Source organism: Meriones unguiculatus, chromosome X (genome assembly GCF_030254825.1).
Source record: "Meriones unguiculatus strain TT.TT164.6M chromosome X, Bangor_MerUng_6.1, whole genome shotgun sequence".
In the NCBI taxonomy this organism is placed as follows: Eukaryota; Metazoa; Chordata; class Mammalia; order Rodentia; family Muridae; genus Meriones; species Meriones unguiculatus.
In genome coordinates this window covers 90,093,003-90,106,886 of record NC_083369.1, presented here as the reverse complement: position 1 = coordinate 90,106,886, position 13,884 = coordinate 90,093,003, and the positions used below count along the sequence as shown (strand labels likewise).

The 13,884-nt window shown below is 42.0% G+C and overlaps 1 protein-coding gene across 1 annotated transcript in view; it reads left to right on the top strand.

Annotated features, from left to right (window-relative positions):
- Nucleotides 1-820: 820 nt before the first annotated feature.
- Nucleotides 821-13,884, top strand: part of Znf280c (zinc finger protein 280C) — a 40,106-nt gene continuing 27,042 nt past the window's right edge. The window contains exons 1-3 of the mRNA XM_060374665.1: nt 821-857; nt 6,708-6,958; nt 13,207-13,312. Coding sequence (XP_060230648.1) covers nt 821-857; nt 6,708-6,958; nt 13,207-13,312 — 394 coding nt within the window. The remainder of the gene's footprint in view (nt 858-6,707; nt 6,959-13,206; nt 13,313-13,884) is intronic.

Below are 13,884 nucleotides of genomic sequence, written 5' to 3'. Positions count from 1 at the left end.
TATCATGCTCTTGGAAGAGAGAACCGTTCCCAGCATCTGAACCTAAACTTCAAGGAGTGAAACCTTCTGGAGGAACTTCGGGACAGCATCTGCCAGATAGATGCCAGATTAGAGCCAAAGCTGGGGCAGCTGCCTATGAGGAGACTGATTTCCCCTGTCCTGGGTGGCACTCCCAGCTGGGTGACTTGATTGTTGGAGATGAGAGTCATTACACATCCATGGTACATGTCAGGGCTGACCTGACTTGGAAATTGTTCAAAGGTTTATTTCAAATTAGAAGGGGAGAGAGAGAGAGAGTTTTGTCTGTCTGTTTTGAATGTATAAGTTTACTATGTTCTATATGTCTTGGTTATAGATTATTGGTTATTGGGTATGTTTAATATCTGTAACATAAAGTTAACTTAAACTTAAAACCTAGGGTTGGAGCCATTCTGATAACAAATGGCATGAGCCAACTAAAGAAACAAGTCTCCAGAGGTAACATAAAATTTTATTTTGATTTCTAAAAGCTATGGTAATGCTCTATGACTTCACTCTTTAAAAGGTATTTTATTTTGGTATTGAAAAAAACAGGTTTTTAAAAACATTTGCATATATAAGGCTATGAAACATTTTAAAGTTTATCAGGTATTTTAAAATAATAACCTTGGGCAGTCTAACAAAGAACTTGGAACCATTTTCTCAAGCCTTTAGGGCAGTGGCATGACCCTGACCCAGTGTTTCTATAGGGGTGAGGGCATGTTTGTGTTTTACTTAAAATGCTAAAAATGCCCAATGATTACCAAATGGAGTGGTGCGGTTCGCGGGAACCGAGACCAAGATGGCTGATGCTGTGGACAATGGGGATAATACTCCAGGTGATGTCAACTAATGGAGAATTGTATTGGCCATATGTGCTGGATCCTCCACTCCTTCATCCTGCAATTTGGGAAGGAGGAGAAATCGTGGTTTTTGCAAATGATACACATTTACTTTGCACCGCCTGCTTCCGAGAGATTGGATATCCAGCAGTCATCAGGGTTTAACTATTCAGGTTCTGGAAAAGGGACACCTGTCTGTTTTGCTAAAGGTGTGTCTCCAGTTGGTTGTACTGGGGTATACAACCATGGTCTTGTTGGATGAGGAGGAATGTGTACCAATGTTGAGCTATTACTGCCTAAAAGAAATCTGGTTGAAGGAAAAATTTCCCCACAAAAGTTCTTGCCTTGTGCACCAGAGACACAGTACAGTAATAAGACTTTGTTATGGAGGAGATGTTTAAGAAATAAGCCGTTACAACATAATATAGCAGAAAGTGACAGATATATGTTGGGTTGGTCAGGTAATCAAATAGGGGGTACTGAGGAATCCCCTCAAACAAATTCTGATGATTGGGAAAAGGGACTATGTACTGGAGTGTGGTGGTCAGCTTCAAGACATTCGTAGACATGCTTTTCCTGTGTTATGTTAACATTGGTTTGATTTCTCATGCTCTGGGTAGTGTAGAAACAGGCTCAGGAAAATAAAATTGGGGCTTCAGTATTCACTGACTGTCCTCCTGAATCTATCTCTTTTCTCTGTCTTTTTTTAATCCTCACTCCCCAGCAGTGGACTGCAGGGCACAGGGGCTGCTCCAGTGCCAATGCGCCAGGCAGGGTACTGGCAGCCAAGAGGGCATGGAGCAACTGGGTGGTGGGTGGAGTCAGGGTGAGTGTCCATTGTGAGGTACTTGTACTTTAGGGAGGCTGAATCACACCTCAATGTTCTACCAATCTCATTACAATCACAAGGTTTCTTGTTAATTTTTAAAGGAGATTTATTTTTTTTTAATTGTACGCTTATGCATGTATATATCCACATATGTGCCTGGTACCCAGGGAAAGCAGAAGAGGGCATCGGATTCTCTGGAACTGAAATTACAGATAAAATTGTTTGTGACAAAATCTTGCTAAGTAGCTTTGTTTTGTTTGTCTGGAACGCACTATATAGAGCAGGCTAGCCTAGAACTTACATGTGCTACCATACCAAGATTTTTATCTTTTTTGAGCATCAATTTAGTCACACTGGAAAGAACCCTTGTGAATGTATCAAATGTGGCAAGGTCACTCAAAGCATCTGAGCTCTCACACTAAAAAGAGGCCATAGACCTGCAAGGCCTTTAGTGGTTGAACTGCCTTTTTTTTTTTTTTTTTTTTTTTTTTTTTTTTTTTGTACCACAGAGCTCATACTAGAGAATGACAGCAGAGAGAATGAGAGACATAGAAAGCTTCTGTGACAACCCCCACCAAAAAAAAAAGAAAGTCTAGATAGGAAGCTATTTGACAAGAACTCTTTCAATTTGTGATAAGGCTACTGAAGTTAATTCCTCACAGTTGATGGCTTCTGGCAGGGGTGTGGGTAGGGAAGGACTCAGTTTTCTTAAAGGGGCTGGGCACTGGGACTTTGACCATGCTCCACTGAGTATATGGGCAACACAAATTGGACTTGGCATTTTCTTCTTCTTCCTTTTCTTCTTCCTTTTCTTCTTCCTCCTCCTCTTCTTCTTCTATTCTTCTTTTCTTCTTCTTCTTCTTCTTCTTCTTCTTCTAGGAGGTAGATCACAAGTTTTTTGGGGGGTAGTGGATCTGGGAGGACTGGTAAGTGAATGTGATTGAGGTGCATTATGTGAAATTCCCAAATAATCAATGAAAATATTATGTTAGGGAAAAAAAGAAAGTGAAAAAGGCTCAAATCTGAACCAAACTCTGCTAAAATGTAAGAAAACCATACTGGATAGAAACTCTACAGGGATAGCCTTTAGGCAGAGTTTGTCCCTGATTCAACATCAAGGGGTTCATACTGGAGAGAAATTGTCAACTGTCAGTGCTGTTGAAGAGCCTTCAGTAGAAGCGCTCATCCCACTCAACACTAAAGGATCAGCACTGGAGAGATGGCATAGAATTTATGAGCTGTTCTTCCAGGGCCTGAGCTCAGTTCCCAGCACTCACATGGCAGCTCACAACTATCTGTAACTCCAGTTCTGGGGAATCCATGGCTTCCATGGGCACCAGGCACACATATGGATCACTTATGTACATGCAGGAAAAACGGACATAACCATACAATAATAATAAATAAGTCTCTTTTAAAAATTAGCAAGAAACCCTGTGACTGTAATGAGATTGGTAGAAATTTCAGGTGTGACAGCCTCCCTTAAGTATAGAATACATCACAATGGAGATTTGCCATGAATGTTTGGACAAATACATTGAAGTTTTCATTTTTAAGTGGATTCAAACATCTTCAGATGGTTACAAGTATCATATATTTTATTTGGAAGGATGACTCCCTACAAACTTTCTTCTTCAAGGTACTATCTGCTAGAATACCACACATCCAAGTGAAAAACAGTGATCTAAAAATCTATAATAAACTACTAAAATCTCAACATAAAAATGGTAATGCTTTCTTTTTTTGTATTGTTATTGTTACAATGTGCATTCATCCTTCTGATAAACAGTGCTGACTGAGGCCTGAAGAGAATTCCAAATATCTCCATGCAACACCAAAAACAAAAACAAACAAAAAAACTTATCCTAACAGATGCAAAACCACAACATAAAAATATAAGTAACATGAAAACAAAGGTAACATTAATATTACAAGGCTAACATTACATTAGCATTCAAAGATATCAAAATTATTAAAATGCCAATTAATAAACTCAAAAGCCTAGAATTAAAAGTTCTTAGCAACATCAAAGAAGATACAAATGAGCAGACAAATGAAGGAAACAATTCCATTCAAGATTTGGACAAGAAATTTAATAATTTGGATGAAAAATTCAGTAAAGAGACAAGAGACTCTGAAAAATAAAATCCAAGCAAAAATCTAAGAGATAGCAAGCTTAATAAAGTTCAATTAAAAACTCAATAATATGGGCTGGAGGGATGGCTCAGAGGTAAAGAACACTTTCTTAGACCCTTAAACTATATTTTCCTTAGGCCTTTGAATCTAATTATTTACCATTAGACATAGGTGAGACTGCTATGAACATTTATTGTCCTTTAGCTAAAAGGATGGTAAAAGGTTCCATCTACGGCCTGTTTCTTGAGGCTGGCAACAAGGCACATTGTGTCTAGTCCTGACAGTAACAAACCTAGGACTGAGGCTTAAGGCCTGGTCTCCTGCATACGAAGAGAACTAAGAAGGCATCTGAAGTCTCTGAAGACAGAAGTTGACAATATGTCCATGGGACCCAAGTGTTAAGCCAAAACAGACCTGCAATGTTACCCTGGACTGGGAGATGGTGGTAGAATCTAAGAACCATTTGTCCTTCCCCAGGTCAAGGAACTAGAAGGCCTCAAGTGTCTGTGGCTCTTGTGCTGGTTGGGTCTCCATTCTCAGAGGATAAGCTTGAATGGGAGCATTTTGACTTCCACAAGCCAGTCTGCCAGCAGTCAGGGTGTGGCTTATTGTGGCCTTGGCTATAACCCCACAGGATGGGGCATAGCAGACCTCTTGTTTTATGGTTGGGAATGCCAACAGCCTCAGAGCAGCAGCCAATGTCTGGAGCATAGTTTTTGCTGTAGCTGAGCCTGTCAGAAAGGCTCTCAGGCTTTAAATATAAATTTATTATTATTTTTATTTACTTTGTATCCCAACTGTAGCCGCCTCCCTTGTCTCCTCACAATCCCACCCTTCCTTCTGCTTCTCCACCCATGCCCCTCCCATAGTCCACTGATAGTGGAGGTCCTCCTCCCCTTCCAGCTGACCCTAGTCTATCAGGTCTCATCAAGACTGGCTGCATTGTCTTCCTCTGTGGCCTGGTATGGCTGCACCCCCTTCAGGGGGAGGTGATCAAAGAGCAAGCCACTGAGTTAATCTGAGTTCAAGTCAGAGACAGTCCCTGTTTCCATTACTAGGGAACTCACTTGGATACTGAGCTGCCATGAGCCACATCTGAGCAGGGCTTCTAGATTATCTCCATGAATGGTCCTTGGTTGGAGTATCAGCCTCAGAAAAGATTCCTGAGCCCTTCTGTTGCTCTACTTGTGGAGCTCCTGTCCTCTCCAGGTCTCACTATCTCCCCGTTCTTTCCTAAGATTCCCTGCACTCTGCCCAAAGTCTGGTTATGAGTCTCAGCATGTGATTTTTTACACTGCTGTGTAGAGTCTTTTAGAGGCCCTCTGGAGTAGGCTCCTGTTCCTGTTCTCCTTCCCGTGTTCATCCTGCTTGCCTTTCTGAGTGAGGATTGATCATCTTACCCAGGACCCTGCTTCTTGCTTAGCTTCTTGAGGTGTACAGATGTTAGTATGTTTATCTTATATTATGGGCCTAATACCCCCTTATAAGTGAGAATATACCGTGTGTGTCTTTCGGCTTCTGGGACACCTCACTGAGGATGATGATCCTTTCTAGATCCCACCCTTTGCCTGCAAATGTCACGTTTTCCTTGTTTTTAACTGCTGAATAGCATTGCACTGTGTAAATATACCACAATTTCTGCATCCATCACTCCGTCCAGGGACCTCTGGGTTGATTCCAGGTTCTGGCTCTTATGAATGAGGCTACTGGGACCATGGCTGAGCAAATGTCCCTGTTGAGCACTTGAGCATATTTTGGGTATATGCCTAGGAGTGGTCTAGCTGGATCTTGAGGAAGCGCCTTTCCTGATTTTCTGAGAAAGCGCCCCAGTGATTTCCAAAGTGGTTGTACAAGTTTACATTCCCACCAGCAGTGGAGGAGGGTTCCCCTTTCTCCACATGCTCTCCAGCATGTATTGTGCCTTGCTTTTTTGATCTTAGCCATTCTGATGGGTGGAAGGTAAAATCTCAGGGTCGTTTTGATTTGCATTTCCCTGATGACTAAGGATGTTGAGCATTTCTTGAAGTGTTCCTCTGCCATTCTGTCTTCCTCTACAGAGAAGAGAGCTGTCTGTTTAGCTCTGTACCCCACTTTTGGGATCGAATAGAAGACCCAGAGATAAACCCACGTACCTCGCGAAAATTGATTTTTGGCAAAGAAGCCAAAAATCATACTATGGGGGAAAAAAAAAGACAGCATCTTAAACGAATGGTGCTGGTCTACCTGAATGTCTACCTGTAGAAAAATGCACATAGATCCACATTTATCACCCTGCACAGAACTAAAGCCCAGATGCATCAAAGAGCCCAACATAAAACCAGACACACTAAATCGTTTAGAAGAAAAAGTGGGGGAGAGCCTAGAACTCGCTGGCACAGGAGACAACTTCCTGAACAGCCCAGCAACAGCACAGGCTTACTAAGCTCAACAATCAATAAGTGGGACCTCATGAAACCGACAAGCTTCTGTAAAGCGAAGGACACTGTGGTCAGAACAGAAGGACAGCCTACAGACTGGGAAAGCATCTTCACCAACCCTACATCCGAGAGAGGGCTAATACCCAGAATATATAAAGAACTCAAGAAGCTAAAGAGCAACAAATCGAGCAATCCATTTAAAAATTGGGGTACGGAGCTAAACAGAATTTCCATCTGCTTGTGCTCAGACCGGATTGCCAAGCAGAGTTGGAGAGCAGGGTGGCTGATGGTGTCATGTGAGTGTTCCCGCTGCACCTTTCCTCTTTCCCAAGGGCCCTCTTCCAGTCCAGGGCCAGGGCCTTCCATCCCTTCCAGCCAGGCTGCTAGCGGTGGTGCGCAGGCTAGCTAGCACCCATCAGTGGCTTGGTGGCCAGTAGGAAAGGCTCTGGGTGTGCACGTTTGTAGGCGCGGTTTACCCCCCGGGCAGCCCGCGTCATTCTCTTCTGGATGCTCTCAGAGGAGCTCATTTGGCCCTGGGAGCCTCGGGGGCTGTGCCCATTGGTTCCAGCCTCCGCCCCCTGAGTGACGCTACCCCGGGGTTCCCGTGCTCCTCCCTTTCTGCTCCTCCTCCGCCTCTGCCTCCACCTGCTCCTTCCCTTCCTCCTCCAGCACCTCCTCCTGCTCCTGCGAGCTCGAGACGGCCTGCAGCGTTGTGGGTAAGCCTCCCCGCAGCTCCCCGCCGCGAGGCGAGGGCAGAGGCCAGACTCTCGCCTGAGGCCTCAGGGGCCTCCCGCGCGCCCGCTGAGAGTTAGGGACCTGGCGGCGCGGTGGCGCGCGGCCCACCATCTTGTCTCGGGCCAGGGGGAGGGGAGCGTTTTCGGAAAGGTCGCCTCGGGGACACCTCCGTGGGCTAGAGGCGGTGGCCTCCCGTGCCTGGGCCGTGCGTGGGTGGCAGCCTCGTGGGCCCAGCCACGTGGGCCGCTGGGTGTAACCTGGGCTCAAGAGGAGCGCCCTCCCTACCGTAGCTCTGGCTTTGCTGTGGGGAAAACAGCTCCCTCAGCTCTTTCCTGCATTGGAGAGCCAGGTGTCTTTCAGGCTTGGGGAAGGCTGATGGGGCTAGCTGACCTCCAGCCTCAGGCTCCTGCGGCCCTTTGGTTCTGGCCTAACCCCTTTTCTAGGCCTGCCAGCAGTTTTTCCCTGCTTCTACCCTCAATCTTCCCAAAAGGACTTCCACCTCTGTCACAGAAACCTTGCCCTCTTCCACTATTGTCTAGACTCTAGAGGATAAAAGCCCTGAGGGACAGAGAGGTGGACTGAGATGCACCAGTTTCCTTCACGGAGCCATCTTAAGTAAAACACTCACAAACATGAGCATATATATATATATATAAAACCGAGTATGTATGTGTATATATATATATATATATACACACACACACACACACACACACATACTAAGTCTGTCAAGGCACTAATTTGGTTATGAAAGTCATTTGGATATTTGTGCCTGTGCAAACATTTGACTGTTTTGTGAGGTCAAAACTTTAAGGGTTGTAAAGTATTAGAGAACTGTTTAAAAGGTGAAGAAATAGCTTCAAGAGGTTATGTAGTCAGTAAAGAGAACCAGTTGTGATTTTTCTTCCCTTTTTAAAAGATTGCGTGTGTGTGTGTGTGTGTGTGTAGTTGTGTTTATGTCACAGTTTGAAGGTCAGATGACAACTTGGTAAGTTCTCTCTGCAGGTTCTGAGGGTGGATCTCAAGTCATCAGTTTTGGGAGAAGCCCCATTTCCTTCGGAGCTAGTCTCACATATGTCCCACTGGTCTTTTGGTTTGGTTTCATTAGAACAGTTTGGTTTTGGTTTTCTTTTCTTTTTCTTTTTCTCTTTTTTTCAAGGGTGGGGGTGGAGAGGGTAGGGTCTCATATAGTCCAGGCTGGCCTTGAATATGATATATAAAACTGAGGCTATCAATGAACTCCTGATCCTACTGGCTCAGCTTCTGAACACAGGAAAAACAGAAAAGAGCCATCCATCATGCCTGTCCCCTTAGAACCAGTTTTTCACCCAATGCCTTCTGACATTCATCTAAGGTTCGGTTCATTAAATAATGCCTCATTTTTATGGGAGTCTCAAAATGCCACAGAAAGATAAGCAAGGAGGTTCACCTAAAGTTTTTAAGGTTTTTTTCGTTGTTGATGTTGTTTTGTTTTGTTTTGTTTTTTTTTTCCAAACAGGTTTCTCTGTGTAGCTTGGCTGTCTTAGAACTTACTCTGTCGACCGGGCTGACCTCAAACTCACAGAGATCTGTCTGCCTCTGCCTCACTGAGTATTGGGATTACAGGTGTGAACCACTATGCCTAGATATCTTTTTTACCTACGGCCAGTTTGGTCACTTTTGTAGGATTGCTGAGAGGCAGGTGGGCACATACAGAGTTTACTTAAATTTCTTAAGCTTGGTTAAAGTAATAACATTATGAAAAGTAAATGATCTACAATAGGAACATGATTAAATCGGAAAAAGAAATGGCTCACTGGATAAGTGCATGTTCGCTGCTTTAGAATGAGACTCTTAGTTCATATCCTCGGCACGCATGTTTAAAGCTCTAGCTGTGGCTGTGTTTCCATCTGCAGTCCCATCAGTTGACATAGGGGCCAGGGAGAGGTGGATTTTTGTCTAAGTGGCAGCCAGGCTGTCTCTACGTTCATTGAGCAGGACACCTGAGGTCCTCTGCTGGTTCTCATGACTGCACACACAAGTGTATGGTAGAAATGAAATGTTAACTACTCATTCCCAAGATAACTATTAATTTTTTCAATTCAGTATACATAATCACAATTTTCAAAATGATTTCCAAGTAAGATACTGTTACTACATTTTGCAATTACATAAAAATAATATAGCCAAGGATGTATCTCTATTGACAGAGAAATATTGAATTAAATAGAGTTGGGGGCTGGAGAGGTGGCTTAGCAGTTAAGAATACTTGCTCTCCTTCGAAACACTCAATTCAGGCAGTTCACTCCCATTTGTAACTCCATCTTTAAGGGATCCAATGGTCTTTTTCTGGGCTCCGCAGGAACCGGCACTCATCTAACACACCCCAACACATACACATCATTAATAATAAAAATAAATCTTTATACATCTGAATAGTATCCCATAGTACATGTGTACCACATATTTTTATTATCCATTTGTCATCTGAAAGACTTTTTGGCTGTTTCGGTTTCCTCATGGTTGTAAATGGAATATCAGTAAACCTGGCTGAGCAAGTATCTGGAGAAGAAGGTCAAGTCCTGTGGGCATATGCCAAGTAGTGGTAGAGCTTGGTCATATGGTAGATGTATTTGCTTATCCAATAACAAGTGATTAGTCCTGAAAACATACATACAAGTAACAGTAATTATTTATGTATGTATATATTCCTAAATACAGAAGTACGACCTGCTTAGCCTTTCCAATTTATGTACGTGTAATGTACATACAATGTATGCATATGTAACAATAAGTAATAAAATGAGACCACAGGTTTCATAGAGAGCAAGGAAAGATATATAGGATGGTTTAGAGGGAAATGGAGTAAATATAATCTCAAAAAATATTTTTTCAAAAATATTAGGAGACAGAAACTGGCCCCAAAATAAAGCTGAAAATAAACTGTAGTAAGAAGTAGAAGAAAACCCATTGAGTATGAAAATGTGAAACTCTGAATTATGCTTTATTTGCTTAACTTAGAAAAGTCCTGCCTAACATTTGGGGTTGTAGATTAAATATGAAGGAAATACATTCATAATACTGCTTACATTTGGGAAGGTGAGAAGTTATATTTTATTTTTAATTTCTTTATTAATTACACTTTATTCACTCTGTATCCCCCCTGTGGTTCCCTCCCTCCTCCTGTCCCAATCCCTCCCTTCCTCCACCCTCTGCATGCATGCCCCTCCCCAAGTCCACTAATAGGGGTGGTCTTCTTTTCCTTCCTTCTGATCCTAGTCAATTAGGTGAGAAGTTATATTTTAGAAGCATAGGAGAACTACTAAACATTCAAAGCTATTTTGATAAGAGATAATTTTGTTGGCTCCAAGCTCAAAGGAGCCTGGCCTGTCAGAGAACTGAAAGGCGACTGTGACTAGATGTTGCACTTCTTTACAACAATGTCTACAGGCATCAGGGCACGGATGTGAGTACTTGGGAGGTAGAGGCAGGTGGATCTCTGCGAGCTTGAGGCCAGCCTGGACTACAAAGGGAGTCCAGGAAAGCCAGGTTCACACAGAAACTCTGTCTCAAAAAACAAAAACAAACAAACAAAAAAAACATGTCTACAGGCTTCGTATAGCCCTGTGGCACTTTGTAAACTGGGACTTGTTGATCAAAAACTAATACTAATGATAATAATCTTGTGGCTCAGAGTGTGACAGTTACAGAACACTTATCTCTAGCATGCATGATGCTTTGTATTCAGTCCCCAGCCTTGAGAAAAATTTTGGAAAATGGCACCAGATTGTTAGGGATTTCTTTTGCATACTGTCCCCAACTTACTGTTTTCATGTATTGCCATTTAAGGCCATTTTAAAGTATGATCATAATTTTTGGTTAAAGGCGGATATGGTGTTATTTTATTTCGAAATGACTGTATCATGAGCATTGTGTGTATGTGTGTGTGTGTGTGTGTGTGTGTGTGTGTGCTGAGACAGCATCTCTCTGTGTAGCTGTGGGTTTTCCTGGAACTCGCTGTGTAGACCAGACTGGGATTAAAAGTGCGGGCTGCCTAAAAGAAGTATATTTTAAATACAAATATTGAGGGCTATTTCAGTTGGAAATGTAAATAACTTGAGCGTTAGGAGTAACTTTTCCAGTTAAATAGCTAAATAAATGGACAGGTGCAGTGTTGCATGCCTTTAATTCCAGCACTTGGGAAACAGAGGCAAGTGGATTTCTGAGTTTGAGGCCAGTCTGAGCTACATAGCAAGCTCAAAGGCAGCCAGGACTGCTTGGTGAGGCCCTGTTTCTTGAGTGTGTATAAATCTTTTCCTGGATGTGTATCTGTGTGCTCCATGTGTGCCTGGTGCCAGTGGAGGCCAGAAGAGGGTATCAGATCCCTTTGAGCTGGTGTTACAGATGATTATGAGCTGCCATGTGGACACTAGGAATAAAAGCTGGGTCCTCTGGAAGAGAAAACATCTATGATAACTGCTGACCCATCCCACCCTAACATATATTAAGCTCATTTAAGAAGATCTAATGGTAAAGGAGGAGCAATTAAGCCATGGCCACTGTTTTAGGTATTAAGGCATGGTTATATGTACATGTTGTATTTCATGTATTCAAGTGAATTATTCTGCTGCCCCAAACTCTAGGAATGGAATGTTTTGGGTAATTTGTTTGGTTGTTTTTGTTTCTGTTTCTGTTCCTGTTTCTCAAGATAGGGATTCTTTGGGTGGCCCTGGCTGGTCTGGAACTTGATCTGGAGACCAAGCTGGCCTCAAACATAGAGATCTGCCTGCCAGTACCTCCCAAGTCCTGGAATTAAAGGCATGTGCCACTATGACTGGCTGTTTTAGGTAATTTCAGTAGCTATCTCTAAACTTCTTTCTAAGAAAAAAAATATTTTATATTTTATACACACATGTGAGTGCCTATGTGTATGTATGTATATCATATAAGTGCCCTGTACCCACAAAAGCCAGAAAAGGGTGTTGGATGCCCTGGAACTGGAGCTGTATTTAGCTGTAAGCCCCTGTGTGGGTTCTGAGAACCGAACCCAAGTCCCCAGCAAGAGCAACAAGTACACTTAACCTCTGAGAGAGACGTCATCTCTCCAGCCTCTGCCTCTTTAACTTTTTAATAAACTCATCAGAAAATTGAGTGAGAAAGGCAGGCATGGTTGCATATGGCTGATACTAACACTTAGGAGAATGTGGCAGGAAGATGTAGAGACTAGTCTGTCTTACATACTTACTCCCAGGCTCTCCAGGGCTATCTTGGGAAACCTTGTTTTATTCCCCCTCCTTCAATAAAAAAGACAATTTAGTAAGAAAGTGAAATTCTCACAACCTAATCATCTCTTAACTGGAAAGCATGAGACAAGCAAGCAAAATCTTTGTGTTCTCTTTGTAAAAGTTATGTGCATAAAAAAAGGATTAGAAGGGCTGGAGAGATGGTTCAGAGGTTAAGAGCACTGCTTGCTCTTCCAGAGGTCTTGAGTTCAATTCCCAGCAACCACATGGTGGCTCACAACCATTTATGATGAAATCTGGTGCCATCTTCTGGCGCTCAGCTGTACATGCAGGCAGAATACTGTACACATAATAAAAAAAATTTAAAAAAAGGATTAGAAACAAGGAAATACTGTATGTTTTGATTTTTGTTTTCTGTATATAGTATAGTCAGTCATGACCATATTTACACAGAGTTGATACCTATTCCTTATTTCCACTGAATATTGTATTGAGAATATAATTGTTTGTCAGTCATTGTATATTCCTCAAAAGTATGATTATCCATAATAATCATACTATTTAACTAATTATTTGACTGTTCCTCTGTTGTTGAACACACAGGTTTTTATATTTTGTTATTATAAATATTTTGTTAAACATTTTCATTTTCTTAAAGCAAATTGTTAGAAAAGGAATGATTATGTCAAAGGATATGTACGGACTTTTGAAAGTCTTTCATAGGTACTGCTAAAATGTTTTTGCAGAGAACTTATACCGAAAATGAAACCTCTGCCTTTCTAATGTTATCACTGCTTCCTTTTAAAATTTCAACATTTTGTTTACAACTAATGCTAGTTTTCCAGGAAAATTACAAAAATAATATTGAGGAATGCCAATATGCTTCTCAGCCAGTATGTACTCATTTTAGCAGAGAAGAGTAATTGCATTTGTCTTTGTAGTACTCACATACAGTTCGGTTTACTTTTAGAATAACTGACAAACAAAATTACTTTAACATTTTGCAGAACTTTTCAAAGACTTCATCACAAGATGATTCAGGTGCTTCTTCCGACTTACCTTTAGACTCAACCAACTATACACCATCCTCCGGCATACTGAAAAAGAGTACAGGTTTGATTTTGGCATTTCTTCTTAAAATCTATAAAAGAGACTTCAGTAATGAACATAGAGCGTTTCTGTATGGGGGCCTGAAGATGGCTCAGTAGGTAAAGGTGCTTGCAGACAAACTGATAACCTAAGTTGGATCCCTGGAACCTACATAGTCAAAGTAGAGAATTGACTCTATGCCATGCACAGAGGCCCATTGAATAAACGACCTAATACAGATTTTAAAAGCCAACAAGGTGACTGTCACCAAGTCTGAAGATCTGGGTGTGATCTTTGACCATACATGGTAGGAGGAGCCTACTGACTGTCAGGTGGTCCTCTGACCTCCACAGGTGCACCATGGACTGCATGTGCCCACAAGCATACATGCACGTATGTTGAAAATTCTTTCCTGCAACCAGTGCCTTCGTGTCGTATTTTACATATATTAAAAGATGGAAAGGGAGCTAGTCGTTCCTGAATGCGTTTCAAATACAATCTTGTATTTATTAATAATAGACTACTTTCTTTTTGTTAAGTCAGTGTGTGCTTCTTGAGCTTATTCTCAGTTTCTTCTTCTTCTTCTTCTTCTTCTT